The sequence below is a fragment of the Heptranchias perlo genome, chromosome 6 (genome assembly GCF_035084215.1).
Source record: "Heptranchias perlo isolate sHepPer1 chromosome 6, sHepPer1.hap1, whole genome shotgun sequence".
Classification (NCBI taxonomy): domain Eukaryota; kingdom Metazoa; phylum Chordata; class Chondrichthyes; order Hexanchiformes; family Hexanchidae; genus Heptranchias; species Heptranchias perlo.
The window spans coordinates 112,248,415-112,273,863 of NC_090330.1; the positions used below are offsets into that span (position 1 = coordinate 112,248,415).

Here is a 25,449-nt window from a genome sequence, read left to right on the forward strand (position 1 = left end):
CTCTGAACTGCCTCCAATGCAAATATATCCTTCCTTAAATAAGGGCACCAGAACAGTGCACAGTACTCCAGGTGTGGTCTCACCAGCACCCTGTACAGTTGTAGCATGACTTCCCTGATTTTATACTCCATCCCCCTCGAAATAAAGGCCAATATTCCATTTGCCTTCCGGATTACCTGCTGCACCTGTGTGTTGATGTTTTGTGTTTCATGTACGAGGACACCCAGATCCCTCTGTACTGCAGCATTTTGTAGTATTTCTCCGTTCAAATAATATTTTGCTTTTTTATTTTTCCTCCCAAAGTGGATGACTTCACATTTTCCCACATCATATTCCATCTGCCGAATTTTTGCCCATTCGCTTAACCTGTCAATATCCCTTTGCAGACACTTTGTGTCCTCCTTGCAACTTGGTTTTCCACCTATCTTTGTGTCATCAGCAAATTTGGCCACAAGACACTCTGTTCCTTCATCCAAGTCATTGATATATATTGTAAATAGTTGAGGCCCCAGCACTGATCCCTGTGGCACCCCACCAGTTACAGATTGCCATTTTGAAAATGACACTTTTATCCCGACTCTTTGTTTTCTGTTAGTTAGCCAATCCTCAATCCATGCCAGTATATTACCCCCAACACCATGAGCTCTTATCTTGTGCAGTAACCTTGTGGCACCTTATCGAATGCCTTTTGGAAATCTAAATATACTGCATCCATTGGTTCCTCTTTATCCACCCTGCCTGTTACTTCCTCAAAGAACTCTAATAAATTTGTCAGACACAACTTCCCCTTTATAAAACCATGTTGACTCTCCTTGATTGTATTATGAGTCTCCAAATGTCCTGCTACTACTTCCTTAATAATGGATTCTAGCATTTTCCCAATGACAGATGTTAGGCTAACTGGTCTATAGTTACCTGCTTTCTGTCTCACTCCCTTCTTGAATAGGGGTGTTACGTTTGCGGTTTTCCAATCCGCTGGGACCTTTCCAGAATCTAGTGAATTCTGGAAGATTACAACCAATGCCCCCCCGCCCACCCCCCGCCCTCGGCGCCCCTCCCCCACCCTCGGCCCCCCCCCCGCCCTCGGCGTGCCCCCCCCTGCCCTCGGCGCGCCCCCACCCCCCCGCCCTCGGCGCCCCCCCACCCTCGCCCCCCCCCCCAGCCCTCGGCAGGCCCCCCCGCCCACCCCCCGCCCTCGGCGCCCCCCCCCCCCGGCTCTCGGCACGCCCCCCCCGCCCTCGGCGCCCCCCACCCTCGGCCCACCCCCCCCCGCCCTCGACCCCCCCCGCCCTCGGCACGCCCCCCCCGCCCTCGGCGCCCCCCCCCCCCCGCCCTCGCCGCCCCCCCCGCCCTCGGCGCTCCCCCCCGCCCACCCCCCCCCGCTCTCGGCGCGCCCCCCCCCGCTCTCGGCGCGCCCCCCCCCCGCCCTCGGCGCGCCCCCCCCCCCGCTCTCGGCGCGCCTCACCCCTTACTGCACCAAAACCCCTCACTCACCAAATTCCCAATTTATAGGTGCTGTCAAAACCAGACTCCGTCAATAACTGCTACTCCGTGCATTAGCAAAACCCTTCTGAATTTATGCTGGCTAGAATGCCACTCACCTGAGTCAGCCCAAGCTGACAGTAGATTATCAGTTCTAACCAGTCACCTAATTAACTGTGTGACCAACTGCCACTTCCGGCTGCTTGTTTATCACTAACTGAAAACTGCAAATTAAGATTAAATTTAAGTTAAGTGCTTGATGCCAAACTTAGTCAAATGGAGGTTTGCTGGGCAGGTCAGAGGGCACAGAGACACTGCCACCTCCCACATAGGCAAAGTTGCACATGGCTGGCAATTACTGTGCTGAGTCAGCAAGCAGCCAGATGCTGAAAAAACACCTTCAGCTAAAATGTACTATAGGGTGGGCAGCCCAAACACCACAGAACCAGGCCTTTCGGCCTAACAAGAATGTGTCACTGTTTACCCTCCACGCGAGCAGATAGTCCAATCACGTTTACCTGCCCTGTTCCCATATCTCTTCAACCCCTTTTCTTTCATCGACCTATCTAATCTCATTTTGAATGTTGACATAGTTTCTGCCTCAACCATAATCTTAAAATTAGAACTAGGCCATTCATGAGCGAAATCAGGAAGCAATTTATTACATAACGGGTAGTGTAAATCTGGAACTCGCTCCCAAAAAGTTTGTGAATGCTGGGAGTCAATTGAAATTTTCAAGACTGAGATCGATAGATTTTTGTTGGGTAAGGGCATCAAGGGATATGGAGTAAAGGCGGGTAAATGGAGTTGAGGTACAGATCAGCCATGATCTAATCAAATGGCAGAACAAGCTCAAGGGGCTGAACGGTCTATTCATGTTCCCATTTTCCTATGTTCCTAACCCTGGAAGTGAATTTGACAGCTTCTCAACTATCCATTTCTTCTATCTTCTATTGTAAATCTCTTCCATTTCATCTCGTAACGAATCCCCCAGGCTCACCCTGCCCTAGTTTCTCTCCCATCTCCCCTCATGCCCTCTCCAAGCTCATCTTGTCCGTGAGACCCACCTCCTGCTCGATCCTATTCCCACTAAACTGCTGACCACCCAACTTCCTTTCCTGGCCCCCATATTAGCTGACCTTCTAAGTGGTTCCATCTCCTCAGGTACTGTTCCCACTCCCTTTCAAAACTGCCCCCATCAGCCCTTTCTTCAAAAAACCCACTCTCGACTCCTCTATCCTTGTAAACTACCACCCCATCTACAACTTCCCTTTCTCTAAAGTTCTTGAACATTTTGTCACCGTGCTTATCCATGCTCATTTTTCCTGCAGTTCCATGTTTGAATCTCTCCAATTAGGTTTCTGCCTTTCACACGCCTCTTCCAAAACCACTCACTACTCCAGGTTCATCCTGGAAAGCAAAGATAATCCGCTTCTTCTCTCCACCACCAACCATCTCCTTAAATCCCTTTCCCAATTTCCACAACCCTCACCTCCAACAACAAGTGCGAGAAGATCAAGGACAACTTTATCACTAAGATTGAGACTGTGCATTCACCTGCCTCTGATGATTCTCCCTTTCCCCTTCCCCCCACCCTAGCCCGGAACCCATGTTTCTCTCCTATCTTCCCTCATGTCCTCTCCAAGCTCATCTTGTCCAAGAGACCCATCTCCTGCTTGGTTGACCCTATTCCTAATAAACTGCCAACCACCCAACTTCCTCTTCACGTTCCCATGCTAGGTGACGTTGTAAATGGTACCCTCTCCTCAGCTACTGTCCCTCTCACTTTCAAAACTGCCATCATCACCCCCTCTTCAAAAAAAACTTTCCCTCGACCCTTCAGTCCTTGCAAACTACCACCCCATCTCCAACCTCCCTTTCCTTTCCAAACTTATTAAACACGTTTTTGCCTCCCAAATCCGTGCCCATCATTCCTGCAACTCCATGTTTGAACGACTCCAATCAGGTTTCTGCCCCTTCCACAGTGCTGTAATCTATGAATCAAAGTCACAACTGACATCCTCTGTGACCGTGGTAAACTATCCCTCCTCATCCTTTGACAACACCGACGACACCATCCTCCTCCAATGCTTCTCCTCCATTGTCCAGCTCAGTAGGAGGTCCTCACCTGCTTTTACTCTGACCTGTCTAATCATAGCCAGAGCATCTCCAGCAATGGCTTCTCTTGGTGCCCCTGCACCATCACCTCTGGAGTCCCCCCAAGGATCTATCCTTGACCCCTCCTCTTTCTTCCTCAGCTACATTCTGCCTCTTGGAGACATCATCCAAAAAGATGGGGTCAGGTTCTATGTGTGAGCTAACACCACCTAGTAAATGAAGGTGACCCTGCAGTTGGGGTCAGCACGCTGATGGCTAGAGGGCTGCTAATAATGGACCGCCTGACTATTGTCATTGACACAGGGACTTGGTACTGAATCGCTATTTGTCAATTTATCGCTCCCAGGGGTCCCTGCATTGCCTCCTGCCCACTCTCCCCACTCCCGGGGGTTCCTGCACTGCCTCCTGTCCACTCTTCCTACTCGCGGGAGTCCCTGCACTGCCTCCAGTCCTCTCTCCCCACTCCCAAAGGTCCCTGTACTGCCTCCTGTCCACTCTCCCCACTCCTGGGGTTCCCTGCACTGCATTCCGTCCACTTTCCCCACTCCCGGGGGTCCCTGCACTGCATTCCGTCCACTTTCCTCACTCCCGGGGGTCCCTGTACTGCCTCAAGTCTAATTTCCCCACTCCCGGGGCTCCCTGCACTGCCACCTGTCCTTTCTCCCCACTCCCAGGGGCCCCTGTACTGCTTCCCGTCCACTCTCCCCACTCCCAGGGGTCCCTGCACTGGCTCCTGTCCACACTTCCTACTCCGATGGACGGTCACCCACCTCCCTCCCTCACTCACTCTCTGCCCACAGGGTGACCACCTCGTGGAACGTGACTGAGCGACTCCAGCTGTCCCTGGTGTTCACAAACCTTGAGCTCGAGTGTAAGCAATCGGAGCGACGTCCTGTACATGGTCCTCCCAGACATGGGGAGCGTCCAGGACCTCGTACATCGTACAATCATCCCACATCACAGGCTGATTTTCTCCCCAGCACCCACCCCCCCCCGGCATAACTAAAGTAAATGGTTTTCAACACCGTAATCATTTAACCCCTCAGCATAATTTTAGGCCCATTGCACCTTAAGGCTAAACTCCTGGTTGAGGCTGAACTCCAGTCTCCTGGCCTTTCGCACACCACTGGCTTCTTGTATAAAGTGTGAAATGCTTTTTTTAGTTTCACGTTTGATCTCGTGTCCCTATTGATCCACAAACTCATGGCCTCGGTACATTTCCTTGTCTCTTTACTGGAATATACTTGATTTGTACTTGTTTCATCTCCTGTTTACTTCTCATTGTTGGTCTTTGGTTCTGTTCACTACTTTCCACTATTTTATTTGGACAGGGGTCTCTTTTTAAAAAAATCTTGCTACAATAGCATCACAGGCCCTGGCACCACACCCAGCACCACCTGCCCTGGCAACCCCAGCACCACCTGCCCGGTATCTCCGGCATCACCTGCCCGGTATCTCTGGCACCACGGGCCCCGGCACCTCCTGCACCACGGGCCCCAGCACCGTCTGCCCCGGCACCACCTGCCCCAGTATCTCCGGCACCACGGGCCCTGGCACCACCTGTACCACCTGCCCCTGTACCACCTGCCCCTGTACCACCTGCCCCTGTACCACCTGCCTTCCCTCTGCATGTTTTTTAATGTATTTCCTTTCAGGGATTCACTTTGACGACAACTTTCCTGTTGATAACTTTAGTAAAAAAAGCAACAGGCAAACTTTTTGTACTCTGGCTAAAATCATCCACCATAAATTCACCCAGTTTTGCTGATCCACCTGCTGGAGGTGATGCTGTCATGAGTACATTGAAAGTGAATGCAGCCTTAAATAAGTGTAGGTTTGAAATATATTTGATGTAATTGTTTGTGGTGTTTTAATTATCTCATCTCATATTTTTGTTGTTTTCCAGAATGTTTGCTTCATATTTCCTCAGTTTTTGTACCAGTTCTTTTGTGGATTTTCTCAGCAGGTTAGTACTCTGCTCCATAACTCGCATTGTAGTAATGTGTTGCTATGAGCTTAGCTGATCATACATGAAGGGTCTAGACGGAGTGGATAGAGAGAAACTGTTACCATTGGTGGAAGGGTCAAGAACCAGAGGACACAGATTTCACGTGATTGGCAAAAGAACCAAAGGCGATATGAGGAATAACGTTTTTACACAGCGAGTGGTTATGATCTGGAATGCACTGCCCGAGGGGGTGGTGGAGGCAGATTCAATCATGGCCTTCAAAAGGGAACTTGGTAAGTACTTGAAATGAAAAAATGTGCAGGACGACGGGAATAGGGCGGGGCAGTGGAACCAGCTGGATTGCTGTTGCATAAAGCCAGCGCGGACTCGATGGGCCAAATGGCCTCCTTCCGTGCTGTAACCATTCTATGATTGTATGATTCTATGATACAGGGCAGGAACACAGTTCCAGTCTGTGTTGATGAGGAAACGGGTTGTCAGTACTGAACACAGATGCCATGGCAGTGGCTTCATGTGTTTCAAGTTGTGTGAGTTGCGCTTTCACAGGCTGATCTAAGATCTGTACCAAATAAGTGATGATTCACGTCAGTGTGTTAATGTATTGTGCCCTGAGTACAGGGTGCTGTTCCCCACACAGATACTGACAGGTGGATACAAGCTGTCAGTGGCAGTTGCTGAGTTGAAGTTTGGGTCCTTCCCCACAGGACTGCTGGGCTACATCTCTCAATTCGGGAGCAGCATTAGCAGAAACTGAGACCGGGATCCCAGGGCCTGAAATTCCAGGGTCCCCCTCCACTGCTGGAAGTTTGTTGGAGCAGACCTTCCGCTGTCAGTGCCCAAAGCCGCAGACCCTGTCTGGAATCCCAGGGACAGGATCAACGCATAACCAGAGTGGGTGGCTTGTGGCTGTGAGAGTGCATCAGCGTCAGCTGACACATGGAAATTCAGAGCAATGCCATCGCACTCTGGGGGCAGCCGAGTGAACAAGTACATTTTTTGGTCCTTAACTCCCAGTGCAGCTCTCAGGCCCCTCTGAGATTGATCACCTTTGGCTGTTGAGGGTTCAGGGGCCTGAACTCTCAGCTGCTGAGAGTTCTCCTGAGACCTTTAAGAGCAAATGGAGTGAAATTCCAATGGTATCCCAGGAACTATCCCTGAATGCCCCATAATGTTAGGGAGTGAGAAACTAATTCCCCTCAATTACTCACTCCCTCAAACATCTCTCCAATTCCTCCTTAAATTGTCCACACTCTCTGCCCCTCCCTCCCTGGACAGTCCACTTCACAAATTAACACCCCTCCCCCCGAACCGTCTGTGTCTCTCTCCGCACCCCCCTTCTCAGCCCGAGCCCTGTTCCCTGGTTCTAGAGTTTGTGCCAATCTGGATCATATTATCAGGTTCCATTTATCAATTCACTTAAAGACATAGAAACATAGAAAACGTCGAAAACAGGAGCAAGAGTAAGCCATTCGGCCCTTCGGGCCTGCTCCGCCATTCAAAATGATCATGGCTGATTGTCTAACTCAGTACCCTGTTCCCGCTTTTTCCCCATATACCTTGATCCCTTTAGCATTAAGAAATATATCTATCCCCTTCTTGAATACATCTAATGACTTGGCCTCCACTGCCTTCTGTGGTAGAGAATTCCACAGGTTCACCACCCTCTGAGTGAAGAAATTTCTCCTCATCTTGGTTCTAAATGGCATACCATGTATCCTGAAACTGTGACCTCTGGTTCCGGACTCCCCAACCATCTGGAACATCCTCCCTGCATCTAGTCTGTCTAGTCTTGTTAGAATTTTATATGTTTCGATGAGATCACCTCTCATTCTTCTAAACTCTAATGAATATAGGCCTAGTCGACCCAATCTCTCCTCATACGTCAGTCCTGCCATCCCAGGAATCAGCCTGGTAAACCTTCGTTGCACTCCCTCCATGGCAAGGACATCCTTCCTCAGATAAGGAGACCAAAACTGCACACAATACTCCAGATGTGGTCTCACCAAGGCCCTGTATAACTGCAGTAAGACATCCCTGCTCCTGTACTCAAATCCTCTTGCAGTGAAGGCCAACATACCATTCGCCTTCCTAACTGCTTGCTGCACCTGAATGCTCGCTTTCAGCGACTGGTGTACATGGGCACCCGGGTCTCGCTGCACCTCCCCTTTTCCCAATCTCTCACCATTCAGATAATAATCTGCCTTTCTGTTTTTACAACCAAAGTGGATAACCTCACATTTAGAGGAACATAGGAACATAGGAACAGGAGTAGGCCATTCAGCCCCTCGTGCCTGCTCTGCCATTTGAAAAGATCATGGCTGATCTGTGATCTAACTCCATATACCTGCCTTTGGCCCATATCCCTTAATACCTTTGGTTGTCAAAAAGCTATCTATCTCAGATTTAAATTTAGCAATTGAGCTAGTATCAATTGCCGTTTGCGGAAGAGAGTTCCAAACTTCTACCACCCTTTGTGTGTAGAAATGTTTTCTAATCTCACTCCTGAAAGGTCTGGCTCTAATTTTTAGACTGTGCCCCCTACTCCTAAAATCCCCAACCAGTGGAAATAATTTCTCTCTATCCACCCTATCTGTTCCCCTTAATATCTTATAAACTTCAATCAGATCACCCCTTAACCTTCGAAACTCGAAAGAATACAACCCCAATTTGTGTGATCTCTCCTCGTAACTTAATCCTTGAAGTCCGGGTATCATTCTAGTAAACCCACGCTGCACTCCCTCCAAGGCCAATATGTCCTTCCAAAGGTGCGGTGTCCAGAACTGCTCACAGTACTCCAGGTGCGGTCCAACCAGGGTTTTGTATAGCTGCAGCATAACTTCTGCCCCCTTGTACTCCAGTCCTCTAGATATAAAGGCCAGCATTCCATTAGCCTTATTGATTTTTTTCTGCACCTGTTCATGACACTTCAATGACCTATGTACCTGCACCCCTAAGTCCCTTTGGACATCCACTGTTTTTAACTTTTTACCATTTAGAAAGTACCCTGTTCTATCCTTTTTTAATCCAAAGTGGATGACCTGACATTTGTCTACATTGAATTCCATTTGCCACAGTTTTGCCCATTCACCTAATCTATCAATATCGCTTCGTAATTTTATGTTTTCATCTACACTGCTTACAGTGCCACCAATCTTTGTGTCATCGGCAAACTAAGATATGAGACTTTCTATGCCTTCATCTAAGTCGTTAATAAATATTGTGAATAATTGAGGCCCCAAGACAGATCCCTGTGGGACTCCACTAGTCACATCCTGCCAATGTGAGTACCTACCATTATCCCTACTCTCTGTCACCTTTCGCTCAGCCAACTTCCTAACCAAGTCTGTACTTTTCCCTCAATTCCATGGGCTTCTAACTTAGCTAATAGCCTCTTATGTGGGACCTTATCAAATGCCTTCATCCATTGACATTCCCCTGTCCACTACTTTAGTTACCTCTTCAAAAAATTCAATCAGGTTTGTCAGGCACGACAAACCTTTCACAAATCCATGCTGGCTCTCTCTGATTAACTGAAAATTCTTGAGGTGTTCAGTCACCCTATCCTTAATTATAGACTCCAGCATTTTCCCCACAACTGATGTTAGGCTAACTGGTCTATAATTCCCCGATTTCCCTCTCGCGCCTTTCTTAAAAAGCAGAGTGACATGTGCAATTTTCCAATCTAGAGGGACAGTTCCTGAATCTAGAGAACTTCGAAAGATTATAGTTAGGGCATCTGCAATGTGCTCACCTACTTCCTTCAAAACCCTGGGATGGAAACCATCTGGTCCTGGGGATTCGTCACTCTTTAGTGCTATTATTTTCTTCATTACTGTTGCTTTATTTATGTTAATTTTATCGAGTCCCTGTCCCCGAATCAATATAAGTTTTCTTGGGATTTCCGGCATGCTATCCTCTTTTTCGACTGTAAATACTGACGCAAAGTAATTGTTCAACATGTCCGCCATTTCCCCATTGTCAATGAGAATATCCCCACTTTCAGTTTTTAAGGGGTGAACACTGCTCCTGACCATCCTCTTTTTCCTAATATAACTATAAAAGTTCTTTGCATTGGTTTTGATATCCCTTGCGAATTTCTTTTCATACTCTCTTTTTATAGCTCATACTATCTGTTTTGTGACCCTTTGTTGATCTTTGTATCTTTCCCATTCACCAGGATCTGTGCCATTTTTTGCCGTTTTGTATGCCCTTTCCTTATGTCTTATACTGTCCCTTACCTCTTTAGTTGTCCATGGCTGTTTTTTTTGGCAAGTCTGATGAACTCAGGGCATGGATGGGTACATGGGACTGGGATGTTATAGCTATTACTGAAACATGGCAAAGGGAGGGGCAGGACTGGCAGCTCAATGTTCCAGGGTACAGATGCTGTAGGAAAGATAGAGCAGGAGGTAAGAGAGGAGGAGGAGTTGCGTTCTTGATTGGGGAGAACATCACGGCAGTAGTGAGAGGGGATATATCCGAGGATTCGCCCACTGAGTCTATATGGGTAGAACTGAAAAATAAGAAGGGAGAGATCACTTTGATAGGATTGTACTACAGACCCCCAAATAGTCAACGGGAAATTGAGGAGCAAATATGTAAGGAGATTACAGACAGCTGCAAGAAAAATAGGGTGGTAATAGTAGGGGACTTTAACTTTCCCAACATTGACTGGGACAGCCATAGCATTAGGGGCTTGGATGGAGAGAAATTTGTTGAGTGTATTCAGGAGGAATTTCTCATTCAGTATGTGGATGGCCCGACTAGAGAGGGGGCAAAACTTGACCTCCTTTTGGGAAATAAGGAAGGGCAGGTGACAGAAGTGTTAGTGAGGGATCACTTTGGGACCAGTGATCATAATTCCATTAGTTTTAAGATAGCTATGGAGAATGATAGGTCTGGCCCAAAAGTTAAAATTCTAAATTGGGGAAAGGCCAATTTTGATGGTATTAGACAGGAACTTTCAGAAGTTGATTGGGAGAGTCTGTTGGCAGGCAAAGGGACGTCTGGTAAGTGGGAGGCTTTCAAAAGTGTGTTAACCAGGGTTCAGGGTAAGCACATTGCTTATAAAGTGAAGGGCAAGGCTGGTAGAAGTAGGGAACCTTGGATGACTCGGGAGATTGAGGCCCTAGTCAAAAATAAGAAGGAGGCATATGACATGCATAGGCAGCTGGGATCAAGTGGATCCCTTGAAGAGTATAGAGATTGCCGGAGTAGAGTTAAGAGAGAAATCAGGAGGGCAAAAAGGGGACATGAGATTGCTTTGGCAGATAAGGCAAAGGAGAATCCAAAGAGCTTCAACAAATACATGAAGGGCAAAAGAGTAACTAGGGAGAGAGTAGGGCCTCTTAAGGATCAACAAGGTCATCTATGTGCGGAACCACAAGAGATGGGTGAGATCCTAAATGAATATTTCACATCGGTATTTACGGTTGAGAAAGGCATGGATGTTAGGGAACTTGGGGAAAATAATAGTGATGTCTTGAGGAGTGTACATATTACAGAGAGGGAGGTGCTGGAAGTCTTAACGCGCATCAAGGTAGATAAATCTCTGGGACCTGATGAAATGTATCCCAGGACGTTATGGGAGGTTAGGGAGGAAATTGCGGGTCCCCTAGCAGAGATATTTGAATCATCGACAGCTACAGGTGAGGTGCCTGAAGATTGGAGGGTAGCAAATGTTGTGCCTTTGTTTAAGAAGGGCGGCAGGGAAAAGCCTGGGAACTACAGACCGGTGAGCCTGACATCTGTAGTGGGTAAGTTGTTAGAGGGTATTCTGAGGGACAGGATCTACAGGCATTTGGAGAGGCAGGGACTGATTAGGAACAGTCAGCATGGTTTTGTGAGAGGAAAATCATGTCTCACGAATTTGATTGAGTTTTTTGAAGGGGTAACCAAGAAGATAGATGAGGGCTGTGCAGTAGACGTGGTCTACATGGACTTTAGCAAAGCCTTTGACAAGGTACCACATGGTAGTTTGTTACATAAGGTTAAATCTCATGGGATCCAAGGTGTGGTAGCCAACTGGATACAAAATTGGATTGACGACAGAAGACAGAGGGTGGTTGTAGAGGGTTGTTTTTCAAACTGGAGGCCTGTGTCCAGCGGTGTGCCTCAGGGATCGGTGCTGGGTCCGCTGTTATTTGTTATTCATATTTATGATTTGGATGAGAATTTAGGAGGCATGTTTAGTAAGTTTGCAGATGACACCAAGATTGGTGGCATTGTGGACAGTGAAGAAGGTTATCTAGGATTGCAACGGGATCTTGATAAATTGGGCCAGTGGGCCGATGAATGGCAGATGGAGTTTAATTTAGATAAATGTGAGGTGATGCATTTTGGTAGATCGAATCGGGCCAGGACCTATTCCGTTAATGGTAGGGCGTTGGGGAGAGTTATAGAACAAAGAGATCTGGGAGTACAGGTTCATAGCTCCTTGAAAGTGGAGTCACAGGTGGATAGGGTGGTGAAGAAGGCATTCGGCATGCTTGGTTTCATTGGTCAGAACATTGAATACAGGAGTTGGGATGTCTTGTTGAAGTTGTACAAGACATTAGTAAGGCCACACTTGGAATACTGTGTACAGTTCTGGTCACCCTATTATAGAAAGGATATTATTAAACTAGAAAGAGTGCAGAAAAGATTTACTCGGATGCTACCAGGACTTGATGGTTTGACTTATAGGGAGAGGTTAGATAGACTGGGACTTTTTTCCCTGGAGAGTAGGAGGTTAAGGGGTGATCTTATAGAAGTCTATAAAATAATGTGGGGCATAGATAAGGTAGATAGTCAAAATCTTTTCCCAAAGGTAGTGGAGTCTATAACGAGGGGACATAGATTTAGGGTGAGAGGGGAGAGATACAAAAGGGTCCAGAGGGGCAATTTTTTCACTCAAAGGGTGGTGAGTGTCTGGAACGAGCTGCCAGAGGCAGTAGTAGAGGCGGGTACAATTTTGTCTTTTAAAAAGCATTTGGACAGTTACATGGGTAAGATGGGTATAGAGGGATATGGGCCAAGTGCAGGCAATTGGGACTAGCTTAGTGGTATAAACTGGGCGACATGGACATGTTGGGCCGAAGGGCCTGTTTCCATGTTGTAACTTCTATGATTCTATGATTCTAGAGTTCTTGCCCCTTGGGTATAAACCGATTCTGTATCACATTAAATGTTCCTTTAAACATTTCCCACTGATCATCAGTCGTTTTACCCATGAACAGATTTGCCCAGTTTACTGTGGACAGTCTCTGTCTCATCTCATTGAAGTCAGCCTTGCCCAAGTCTAGAATCTTAGCAACTGATTCACTTTTTTCCCTTTCAAACACTACATTGAACTCGATCATGTTAGGATCACTATTGGATAGATGTTCACGCACAGTTAAGCCGTTAACTAAATCTGGTTCATTACTCATTACTAAATCTGGTATGGCTTGCCCCCTTGTTGCCTCTAGGACATACTGCTGTAGAAAACTATCCCGGACACACTCAAGAAATTCACTACTTTTCTCGTCTAAATTTGCTAGTCTGCTTTTCCCAATCTATGTGAAGGTTAAAGTCCCCCATTAAGACCACTATGCCTTTCTTACACGCTTGTCTAAGCAGGAAATTGGACATGAAGCTGAGTTCGGATCGGTCAATGCCCTGTGGGTGGCGGAGAGGGCCCAGGGGCTATGTGGCCGGGTCCTGCTCCGACTTCTTGTGTTCTTTAGATTTGTGGTTGGGATCAGATCAGCCATGATCTTATTGAATGGCGGAGCAGGCTCGAGGGGCCGATTGGCCTACTCCTGCTCCAATTTCTTATGTTCTTATGTTCTTATGCATTTATACAATCTAGCACTTCACGTTATAATGCATCTGCAATGTTCTTGCCCACTCACCCAACTTGTCTAAGTCACATTGGAGCCTCTTTGCATCCTCCTCACAGCTCACATTCCACCCCAGCTTTGTGTCATGTGCAAACTTGGAAATGTTACATTTAGTTCCCTCATCCAAATCATTGATATGTATTGTGAATAGCTGGGGCCCAAGCACCGATCCCTGCGGTACCCCACTTGTCACTGGCTGCCACCCAGAAAAAGACCTGTTTATTCCTACTCTCTGTATCCTGTCTGTCAACCAATTCTCAATCCATGCCAGTATATTCCCCCCAACCCCATGTGCTTTAATTTTGCACACTAACCTCTTGTGTGGGACCTTATCAAAAGCCTTCTGAAAATCCAAATACACCACATCCACTGGTTCTCCCCTACCTATTCTACTAGTTGCAGCCTCAAAAAAACTCCAGTAGATTTGTTAAGCATGATTTCCCTTTCATAAACCCATGCTGACTTTGTCCAATCCCGTTAATGCCCTCCAAGTGTTTTGTTATCACATCTTTTATAACAGACTGCAGCATTTTCCCCACTACTGGTGTTAGGCTAACTGGTCTGTAATTCCCTGTTTTTTTCTCTCCCTCCTTTTTTAAATAGTGGGGTTACATTTGCCACCCTGCAATCTGTAGGAACTGTTCCAGAGTCTATAGAATTTTGGAAGATGGTCACCAATGCATCCACTATTCCCAGGGCCACTTCCTTTAGTACTCTGGGATGCACTGCAGCAACTCGCCAAGGCTTCTTCGACAGCACCTCCCAAACCCGCGACCTCTACCACCTAGAAGGACAAGGGCAGCAGGCGCATGGGAACAACACCACCTGCACGTTCCCCTCCAAGTCACACACCATCCCGACTTGGAAATATATCGCCGTTCCTTCATTGTCGCTGGGTCAAAATCCTGGAACTCCCTTCCTAACAGCACTGTGGGAGAACCGTCACCACACGGACTGCAGCGGTTCAAGAAGGCGGCTCACCACCACCTTCTCGAGGGCAATTAGGGATGGGCAATAAATGCCGGCCTTGCCAGCGACGCCCACATCCCGTGAACGAATAAAAAAAATTTTTTTTAAATGTAGATTATCAGATCTTAAATCCATCAATAGTCTCTCCCCTGAGCCTTCTCTTCTCTAGAGTAAACAATGCTGGGATCTTCACCCTCTGCTCAGAGCTCAGATTCCTTAAGCTCGGTATCAGTTTGTTGCCTTTTTCTGCACTGCCTCCTGTGCCTGGATATCCTTGCTGTAGTACGGTGCCCAGAATTGTACCCAGCACTCCAGGTGTAGCTGTACCTGTGCCCAGAATTGTACCCAGCACTCCAGGTGTAGCTGTACCTGTGCCCAGAATTGTACCCAGTGCACCAGATGTGTTCCCTGCCTTTACAGAAGGTGAACTAAAGAGCAATGTAGTGAAATGAGGCTGATTGTAAATGAACAGACAATATAAAAATTAATAGAATAAAGCCTTCACAGTATGAATCACGTGATGACTCATACCATTGGTCTGCTGAGCTTCCACTCAAAGTCACCAACTTGAATGAAAGTCAATGGAAATTAAAATCGGAAGAGATGTAAAACGGGTGGCCAAAGTCAAAATTACCCCCCTTCTGTAATTCTAAGTAAAGTTTTCCAATTAATATTCTCTCACAACCTTCCTGCAGCTTAAATCTGCTTTTCTAAAGTCCTCTACCACCTCTCTGTCATTTTAGGTCTTAGTTTAACAATAGTATCAAACCTGGCAATAAGGCACTCACCAAATCCTATGGTTATGTTGGTTCCTGGAAGGATAGATTCCACTGCGGGCTGGAAGTTCTGCTCCAAGTAAGCCTGCAAACCAACACCCGAATGTACTGTGGTCACAGCTGGACAAAGCGGCAGGAGGCTCGCAGTGTTCTGTGCTGGTAAGCTGGTTACAGCCCAGGAGGAGCTCGCCAGGAATTGCATGTTGTTGAAAATCCTTCAGCATTGGCTCTGCCAACCTGCTCCTAAAATACAAGGGATTGGGAGGAGGGGGGAACAGTGTGAAACTCAGCAGGGTGATGGCTCATCAAAAATAGGTTTTAAAAGGATTCTGAGAGCAGTACCTTTAACGCTTGGTCTCATGGGGAACATGCAAGGTGATTCATCAAATAGAGTATCTTAGAATCTTAATCAGGAAAGAAATTAATTGACTTTAATGATAATTGAAGTTTGATTTTGTTAAAATGGTCCAGGTGCAAAAGTAAAGGAGATTGTCTTTGTCTAACCCTATTGAGTATCACGTGTGCAAAAAAGGTCCTAATAAGAAACCTTAAATGGAAAACCATATTTTTCCTGTCTGTTCAACATCCACATGCTAACTAGATATTCATGTCATTCCACAAGGCAGAAAGAAACAGCTAGGGATGGTGTCACTTTAGGGAAGCCACATCCTTAGCAATCTGCTGATCTTTCCTCTGCTTCATCCACTTTTATAGTGTCAGCTTGGCTCAGTGGTAGTGCTCCTGCCTCTGAGTCAGGAGGCTTTAGGTTCCAGCCCCACTCCAGACACTTGAGCACATAACATAGGCTGATAGCTCAGTGCAGTACTGAGGGAGTGCTGCACTGTCGGTAGCCCAGTACTGAGGGAGTGCAGTACTGAGGGAGTGCTGCAGTGTCGGAGGTGCAGTACTGAGGGAGTGCTGCACTGTCGGAGGTGCAGTACTGAGGGAGTGCTGCAGTGTCGGAGGTGCTGTCCTTTGGATGAGGTTAAACTACCTGTTCATGTGGATACTATTCAAAGAGCAAAGGAAATCTTGTGGCCTGGCCAACATTTATCCCTCAACCAACACCACCAAAATAGATTATCTGGTCATTTATCTCATTGCTGTTTGTGAGTCCTTGCTGTACACAAATTTGCTGCCGTGTTTACCTGTATAATGACAGTGACATTTTAAAATTAATTCATTGGCTGCGAAGTGTTTTAGATGTCCTAAGAATATAAAAATTGCTATATAAATGCAAGCTGTTCATTTCTTTTTCTTTCTCTATATAAGATTTTGTTCAGGGCTGTGTCCTTAGTAGTCTCCCTTCACCAGCATTCATTTTCTGTTGTCTTCTGCATCAGAAGCAGTTGATAAATACCACTAATGAGTTCTCTCGTTATCACAATTACAGTCCTAATGCTGGAAAAAGGTATTTTCTTTTGAAAATGTTTGGAACTTTCTCAAGTTTGTAGTTGCTCTGAAAAGTTCTATGACAATTGTTAAATAGAGACTGCTGCATTCCACAACTGGTGGAAAACACCAATCTCCTGAATCATTCAAGTACTTCCTGTTGCCAGGAAGAATTCTATTACTATTAAGCTCGAGGGATAATTATGCAATTGTGTCCTCCCAGTGATGAGCCATGCTCATAGGGAGCCTGGGTCGGAGATAAGGCTATAACACTTTAGCCTCAATCTCCAACCCATGCTTTCTGTGCCTACAGCCCCTTCTGGGAGTGTGAGTTACCCTTTATGTTGATATTTTGGAAGCATATAAAATAATGGAGGAATTTCTTCCTTTACAGCCATTGTATGACACTGCGTACCTTACACTGTACAACATCAGCTTCACCTCTCTTCCCATCCTGTTGTACAGCCTCATTGAACAACACGTCAGTATCGATGCACTGAAGAGAGACCCATCATTGTACAGGTGAATTTAGAGACCGTGAGCACATGGTACAATTGCCACAATGTTCTTTTAATGGAACATGACATAGTAAATTCAGCAATCTCTGCTGCTGGGGGGAAACATGCTTCAAGTGCTGTAGCCCCTCAAGCACAGCTGCCCATTGGAAGGGCTGGATTGATGAATTTACAACCCGATGCATTCAATTCCAAAAGGAGATGGAATGCTTCAAGCTTACAGATGAGCTGATTTAGAAGTGAAACAATCCATTTAAAATTGAAAGGCAGCTCACTAGTGAAATAAGAATCTGAACTGATAGACCAGATGGCTGGCAAAGATATCACAGTGTAAGTTTCTTTTGTGAAGGGGCTCTCATCTTGAGCATCATCTTCAATGCTCAATGATCAGGCCTCCACATAAAGTGTCCGGAGAAATCTAAAGAATTATGTTCAGTGCTCTGTGAACGAGTGCCCAATCTTTGCCTTCTGATATTCCCCAGCACAAACAAATTTCTGGCCTTTCTCCTTACTGTAGCCAAGCAACACAGAGAAAGGCGACAGTGACTGTAGGAGGAGGCCGAAATGAACATTCAAAAAGAAACTGCATTTTAAAAAGTTAATGGGACTAAAATGGAAAAGTCCCCAGAGCTCAATAGTTTCTGTCCCAGAATCCCAAAGGAGGTTGGGGAGGAGATATGGAGGCACTTGGCATAATTTTACAGAACTCTTTGGAAATGGGAAATATGCCAAAGAACTGAAGGGTGATGAATGTTACACCCCTGGGACAGGGATAGTCAGGCAATTATAAGCCAGTCAGTCTTACCTCGGTTGTGGGTGAACTTGAAGATTCCATAACATAGGATGAAACTAGTGAACTCATAAATGCATGGGCGACTCAGACAGTCAGCATGGATTTCTAAAAGGCAGGTCGTATTTGACTAATTTAATTGGATTTTTTGAGGTAATCACAGAGTATGTAGATAAAGGAACGCAGCGGATATTGTATACATGGATTTTCAGGAGGACTTTGATCGGTGACACAGAAGTGGCTTGTTATGAAAATTAAGGGACATGATATTAAAGGGAATGTAGCTGCATGGATTGAGAGATTGGTAAGGGACAGGAAGCAAAAAATTGATGTTTTTGGATTGCTGAGATGTTGATGGTATGCCATAGGGATCTGTGCTGGACCACTTTTTTGTTTTCCATTTATATAAATTATTTGGACAAAGACACAAGGGAATGATTTTAATGTTTGCTGGTGATGCCAAATTTTGGGGCATGTTAAACTGTGAAGAATAATGCAGAGAAACATAGACAGGTTAACAGAGTGGGCAGGTAGGTGGCAGGAGCAGTTCAATGCAGAGAAATGTGAAATAGTACATTTTGGGAAAATAACAGCGACAGGAAGTATACCATTTAATAGAGAGATCTAGGGCTGCAGATACCAAAATCTTTAAAGGGGGGAGTGCAGGTAGAAAAGGCCATAAAAGACCATGGGATTCTGGATTTTTTTTACGTAGGGGCATTGAAGAAAGAAGCAAAGAAGTGATCTTGAATTTTTACAAGCGATTGGTGAGGCCACAGTTAGAGTATTGCGTGCAATTCTGGGCACCCCATTATAGGAAGGATATTAGAGCCATGGAAAGGGGACAGTGAAGATTCACAAGAATAAGACCAGGAATGAGGGGTTATAATGAAGAATGAAGGAAGGCACAAAAGGTTGTGTTTTTTTTCACTAGAACAGAAAAGGTTAAGGGAGAATCTAATAGAGATTTTCAAAGGCATAGAAAGTTTTGTGAAGGTAAACGGTGAAAGATTGTTTCCACCGGCTGGTGAATGGTTAATACGGCAGCAGAGACTGAGGATTATCACTAGAAGAATGAAGGGGGAAATTTAGAAGACATTTTTCACGCATAGGGTTATTAGAACATGGAATGTTTTTCCACATGGGGCTTTTGAGGCAGAGACAGTAACCTCATTTAAAGGGGAATTGCATCGGTATTTGAAAAGGAAGAATACAAAGGTATACAGAGAAAGGGCAAGGAAATGGGATTAGAATCAACATCTCCAGCTGAAGCGCTAGCACAAGGCAGAGGGCCGAATGGGCTCAAATTCTGATTCTATAACGCCTGCTGTGGCAGCAGTTAGATCTTCCCACCCAACCAATGTGAATTGATAGACTGTAGAAAGTGCCCTAATCTCCTCCAAAAATGAACCTGAAACGGTCTCTTGGCAAATGGCTCATACAAAAGGGAGGCTCACACCTTCTGAACTCCTCAACTCTTTGATCCTTCTCCACTCACCAAGTGAAACACAACTGACACCAAGGTGTGCTATGTAATTGTAAAACAATTGTGTTATAAAGTATACAATTCAGTATGTTTTATTTTGAGAGCTGAAAATACTATGGGAAATTAAGCTTTTCCAATAATTTTATGGACCAAATGATCTGGATTTTGTGCTTTCAGCTAAGTAACAACTTTAATCAGACGAGTATGTCACATAATGAATGTTACAGTGGTGTAGTGGCTATGGTACTGGACTAGCAGCGAGGGGTTGTGAATTAAAATCCCACCATGGCAAATTGTGAAACTGAATTCAATAAATCTCGTAATTTTTCAGCTAGCACCTGAAGAAAAATGGCCATGAAAGCTGTCTGTTTTTTTAAAATGATCCACCTGGCTCACTAATCCCTGTCAACCCGTGGCCTACACGTGACACCAGTCCCACACTATTGGATGATCTTTAATATCCTTAGCAACTATTCAGTTGTTCAAGGCAATAAATGTGGCCATGCCAGTTTCTCTCACATTCCAAGAACAAATTCAAATAAAATTAAGGGTGCAGCTAAATCAAAAGGGCAAATATGTCATGTAAATATAGAGTTCTACTGAATTCTCTGAATGACCTGAGCAATCAATGCTTTTCTTCTCAACCACCAGGGACATTGCCAAAAATTCCTTGTTATGTTGGAAGTTATTCCTTTACTGGACGTTCCTGGGAGCGTTTGATGCTGTGGTGTTTTTCTTTGGTGCTTACTTTCTGTTTGATAATTCAACCATGACCAGTAATGGCCAGGTTAGTATAAAAAAGCTCAAATACATAGAAATAAGGTGATCTAGCTCAGATAGCCTACTAATGTTCAAATCTGTTGAAGCCCTTATTGTAGCAATGTACCTCTAATATTTTACATAAGTCATTTAATGACACATTTAATTTTTACAGTTTATACCAGTGCCTGCTGATTAAGATATTTTTATACTCGCTCAAAGAAAATATAATTTACTGTGACCATTATCTGCTCTCTTTGCCCTATTAGTTTATTCAGTAATATTTCTGTTGTGGTTTTGTTGCCCTGTTAATTTATTCAAACAATTCTGTGCATTTTTTTGCCCTGTTAATTTACTTTCTGTCTTGTATTTTTTGCTTTTGCTGTTTGCTTCTCTTTCTAACACCAGCTAATGAGAGCCAACACGAACATGGTAAGAACTCTGTCTTTTTCACCTTGTCTTCATCTCATTTATCGGCAACATACATTGGACACTTTCTGACTGATGTGATTACTTCTGAGTGGAGACTCTGTTTCTCAAGGGTAGTAGTGGGCTGATTACGCGGTGGTAGGGTGTAAACTCGCTTTCTGCACAAATGTTTTATTTTCTCCTCGAATAAAACTGAGTCTTATTAAGTAGATTACCCAAACTGGTACCGAATTATTCTCCGGTCAACTGTGGGAAAAGAGCAAAGAGAAACAGGTGGCATTGAGATGGTGGAGAAAAAGTTCTTGCCAACATTAATACTATGACCACAAAAGAAAGTAATCCCACGATAATGTGAAATTGTAATACCATTTCAGTGTGAGATTGTAATACCATTAAAACATGAGAACATAAGAAGTAGGAACAGGAGTAGGCCAAACGGCCCTCGAGCCTGCTCCGCCATTCAATAAGATCATGGCTGATCTTCGACTTCAACTCCACTTTCTCGCCCGATCCCTTCATTCCCCTAGAGTCCAAAAATCTATCTATCTCAGCCTTGAATATATTCAATGACTGAGCATCCACAGCCCTCTAAGTGAAGAAATTCCTCTTCATCTCAGTCTTAAATGGCCGACCCTTTATCCTGCGACTATGCCCCCTAGTTCTAGACTCTCTAGCTAGGGAAAACAACCTCTCAGCATCTACCCTATCCCGCCCCCTCAGAATCTTATGTTTCAATGAGATCACCTCTCAATCTTCTAAACTCCAGAGAGTATAGGCCCATTCTACACAATCTGTTCTCATAGGACAACCCTCTCATCCCAGGAATTAACCTAGTGAACCTCGTTGCACCCCCTCTAAGGCAAGTATATCTTTCCTTAGATAAGGAGACCAAATCTGTACACTGTACTCCAGGGTGGTCTCACCAAAGCCCCATACAATTGTAGCAAGACTTCCTTACTCTTGCCTCCAACCCCCTTGCATTAAAGGCCAATGTGCCATTTGCCTTCCTATTGCTTGCTGTACCTGCATACTAACTTTCTGTGTTTCTTGTACGAGGATCCCAAATCTCTCTGAAGGCCAACATTTAATAGTTCTCACCGTTTTAAAAATATTCTGTTTTTCTATTCTGCCTACCAAAATAAATAACCTCACATTTCCCCACATTATACTCCATCTGCCACCTTCTTGCCCACTCACTTAACCTGTCTATAGCCCTTTGCAGACTCTTTGTGTCCTCCTCACAGCTTACTTTCCCACCTAGCTTTGTATCGTCAGCAAACTTGGATACATTACACTCGGTCCCTTCATCTAAGTCATTAATATAGATTGTAAATAGCTGAGGCCCAAGCATTGATCCTTGCGGCACCCCACTAGTTACAGCCTGCTAACCTTAAAATATCCCTACTCTCTGTTTTCTGTCCGTTAACCAATCCTCTATCCGTGCTAATATATTACCCCAACCCCATGAGCCCTTATCTTGCGTAACAACCTTTTATGTGGCACCTTATCGAATGTCTCTTGAAAATCCGAATACACTACATCCACTGGTTCCCTTTTATCTACCCTACTAGTTACATCCTCAAAAAACTCTAATAAATTTGTCAAACACGATTTCCCTTTCAGAAAACCATGTTGAATCTGCCTAATCATATTACAGTTTTCTAAGTGCCCTGTTACCACTTCCTTAACAATGAATTCTGGCATTTTCCCGATGACTGATGTCAGGCTAACTGGCTTGTAGTTCCCTGTTTTCTCTCTCCCTCCTTTCCTGAATAGGGGTGTTACATTTGCTACCTTCCAATCCGCTGGGACCATTCTAGAATCTAGGGAATTTTGGAAGATCACAACCAATGCATCCACTATCTCTGCAGCCACCTCTTTTAGAACCCTGAGATATAGGCTATCAGACCCAGGGGATTTATCGGCTTTCAGTCCCATTAGTCTCTCTAGTACTTTTTCTCTACTGATATTAATTACTTTAAGTTCTTTACTCTTATTAGCCTCTTGGTTTCCCACCTTTCCTGGTATGCTTTTTGTGTCTTCTACTGTGAAGACAGATACAAAATATTTGCTTAATGTCTCTGCCATTTCCTTATTTCCCATTATAATTTCTCCTGTCTCAACCTCTAAGGGACCAAGGTTTACTTTTGCTGCTCTCTTCCTTTCTACATACTTGTAGAAGCTCTTACAATTTGTTTTTATATTTCTTGCTAGTTTACTCTCATATTCTATTTTTTCCCTTTTTATCCATTCTTTGGTCATCCTTTGCTGGTTTCTAAAACTCTCCCAATCCATAGGCGTAGTACTCTTCATCACAACATTATAAGCCTCTTTTGATCTACTACTATCTTTAACTTCTTTGGTTAGCCATGGATGGATCACTTTTCCTGTGGAGTTTTTATTTCTCAAAGGAAAGTGTATTCGTTGAGAATTTTGAAATATTTCTTTAAATGTTTGCCATTGCTTATCTACCGTAATACCCTTTAGTCTAATTTCCCAATCTACCTTGGCCAACTCGCTCCTTATACCTATGTAATTGGCTTTATTAAGTTTAAGACTTCAGTTTCGGACTTATGTATGTCATTCTCAAAGAGTGTGAAATTCCATCATATTATGATCACTCTTCCCCATAGGATCCTTTAGTATGAGATTACTAATTAAACCTGTTTCATTACATAATACAAGATCTAAAATAGCCTGTTCCCTGGTTGGTTCCATGACGTATTATTCTACAAAACTGTCTCGAATGCATTCCATGAACTCACCCTCCAGACTATCTTTAACTGTTTGATTTGTCCAGTCCATATGAAGGTTAAAGGCCCCATGATTATTGCGTTACCTTTGATACAAGCTCCTATTATTTCTTGATTAACAATCTGCCCAACGGTATAGCTACTGTTAGGTGCAGTGTGAGATCATAATACCATTACAGTGCGAGATCGTAATATCATTAGTGCAAGATTGTAATACCGTGACAGTGGGAGATTGTAATACCGTGACAGTGGGAGATTGTAATACCGTGACAGTGGGAGATTGTAATACCGTGACAGTGGGAGATTGTAATACCGTGACAGTGGGAGATTGTAATACTGTGACAGTGGGAGATTGTAATACCGTGGCAGTGGGAGATAGTTAATACCGTGGCGGTGGGAGATAGTAAATACCGTGGCAGTGGGAGATAGTAATACTGTGACAGTGGGAGATAGTAATACTGTGAAAGTGGGAGATAGTAATAATCACCTGTGCACTGCCAGAGTGGGTGGTGGAGGCAGATTCAATCATGACTTTCAAAAGGGAACTGGATAAGTACTTGAAAGGAAAAAATTTGCAGGGCTATGGGGATAGGGTAGGGGAGTGGGACTAGCTGAATTGCTTTTGCATAGAGCCAGCATGGACTTGATGGACCGAATGGCCTCCTTCCATGCTGTAACCATTCTATGTTTCTGTGATTCACTGTGAGATAGTAATACCATGACTTCAGTTGCGTGGATAGACTGGAGAAGCTGGAGTTGTTCTCCTTAGAGCAGAAAAGGTTGAGAGGAGATTTGATAGAGGTGTTCAAAATCATGAAGGGTCTAGATAGAGAGAAACTGTTCCCATTGGTGGAAGGGTCAAGAACCAGAGGACATAGATTTAAGGTGATTGGCAAATGTACCAAAAGTGACATGAGGAAAAAGTTTTTTACATAAAAGTGATTAAGATCTGGAATGCACTGCCCGAGGGGGTGGTGGAGGCAGATTCAATCATGGTCTTCAAAAGGGAACTGGATAAGTACTTAAAGGGAAAAAATTTGCAGGGCTATGGGGAAAGGGCGGGGCAGTGGGACTAGCTGGATTGCTCTTGCAAAGAACCGGCATGAACTCGATGGGCTGATTGGCCTCCTTCCGTGCTGTAACTATTCTATGATTCTGTGATTCTATTCTATGTCAGAGAGTAACACTCTTCACCCTCTAAAATTAACAGCTGCACAAATATCCTGAGACTTTGGTTACAGGGGGCATGAACTCAAGATCTTACAGTATAGCTGTTCATCTCCCCTAACAATAATTACTTGCATTTCTTACTCTTAAACCCCTTTTTCAACTTTAACCACAACATCTCTTACTTCAGGTTCCCTATGCCACCTGGCACATACTCCTCCATTGCTAGCCTTCACCTATTCACTCAAGCAGGCTGCTGGAGAGGGTATTCCCAACCTGTGATACCATGACAGTGCCTGTTAATACCATTGTAATGCCACCTAGTAATACTATTAAATAAGAGGTCACACCCAATATTTTGCAGTATACTTGTATGATTGTGTAAAATTGAATTTTTGAATATTGCCGATGAAACAAAAGGATAAAATGACAATCTTGTAATTAAGTTCCCTTCCTGGCCCCTATGCGACCTCACATTATAATGGGCTCCCTCTGCCTGTCCCCTCCCTTTCAAAACAGCAGGCCATACTAGATTTAGTAATGAGCAATGAGCCAGACTTAGTTAATATGGCACTTGAAATGCCATAGCATACAAGGCTACGGACCAAATGCTGGAATATGGGATTAGATTAGACTGGGCTTGATGGCCGGCGCAGACACGATGGGCGGAAGGGCCTCTATCCGTGCTGTATAACTCTATGACTCTATGACTCTAATAATCTAACAGTAAGGGAACATTTATCCAACAGTTTTCATATGATCAAATTCAATGTTAGATTTGAAAATGAGAAACGGTTACTAAGATTCAAGATTTTGGTAAGGCTAACTTTAACGGGATGAGACAGAGACTGATGACAGCAAACTCATCAAAAATGTTGTCGGGTAAAACTACAGATGAACAGTAGGGGGTGTTGAAAAAAGAATTTAGCTTAATACAGGACCAGTATATATCCCTAAGGGGCAAGAGCTCTACTTACCAAAT

The 25,449-nt window shown here is 44.6% G+C and overlaps 1 protein-coding gene across 12 annotated transcripts in view; it reads left to right on the plus strand.

Annotated features, from left to right (window-relative positions):
- atp11a (ATPase phospholipid transporting 11A) overlaps window positions 1–25,449 on the plus strand; it is a 292,743-nt gene that overhangs the window by 181,972 nt on the left and 85,322 nt on the right. For 8 of the 12 annotated variants that reach the window (XM_067986665.1, XM_067986669.1, XM_067986671.1 and 5 more), the window contains exons 23-26: window positions 5,507–5,566; window positions 16,963–17,090; window positions 20,011–20,146; window positions 20,527–20,550. In XM_067986665.1, the coding sequence (XP_067842766.1) occupies window positions 5,507–5,566; window positions 16,963–17,090; window positions 20,011–20,146; window positions 20,527–20,550 (348 nt within the window). The remainder of the gene's footprint in view (window positions 1–5,506; window positions 5,567–16,962; window positions 17,091–20,010; window positions 20,147–20,526; window positions 20,551–25,449) is intronic. The other 4 variants (XM_067986666.1, XM_067986670.1, XM_067986676.1 and 1 more) reach the window with 2 other exon arrangements.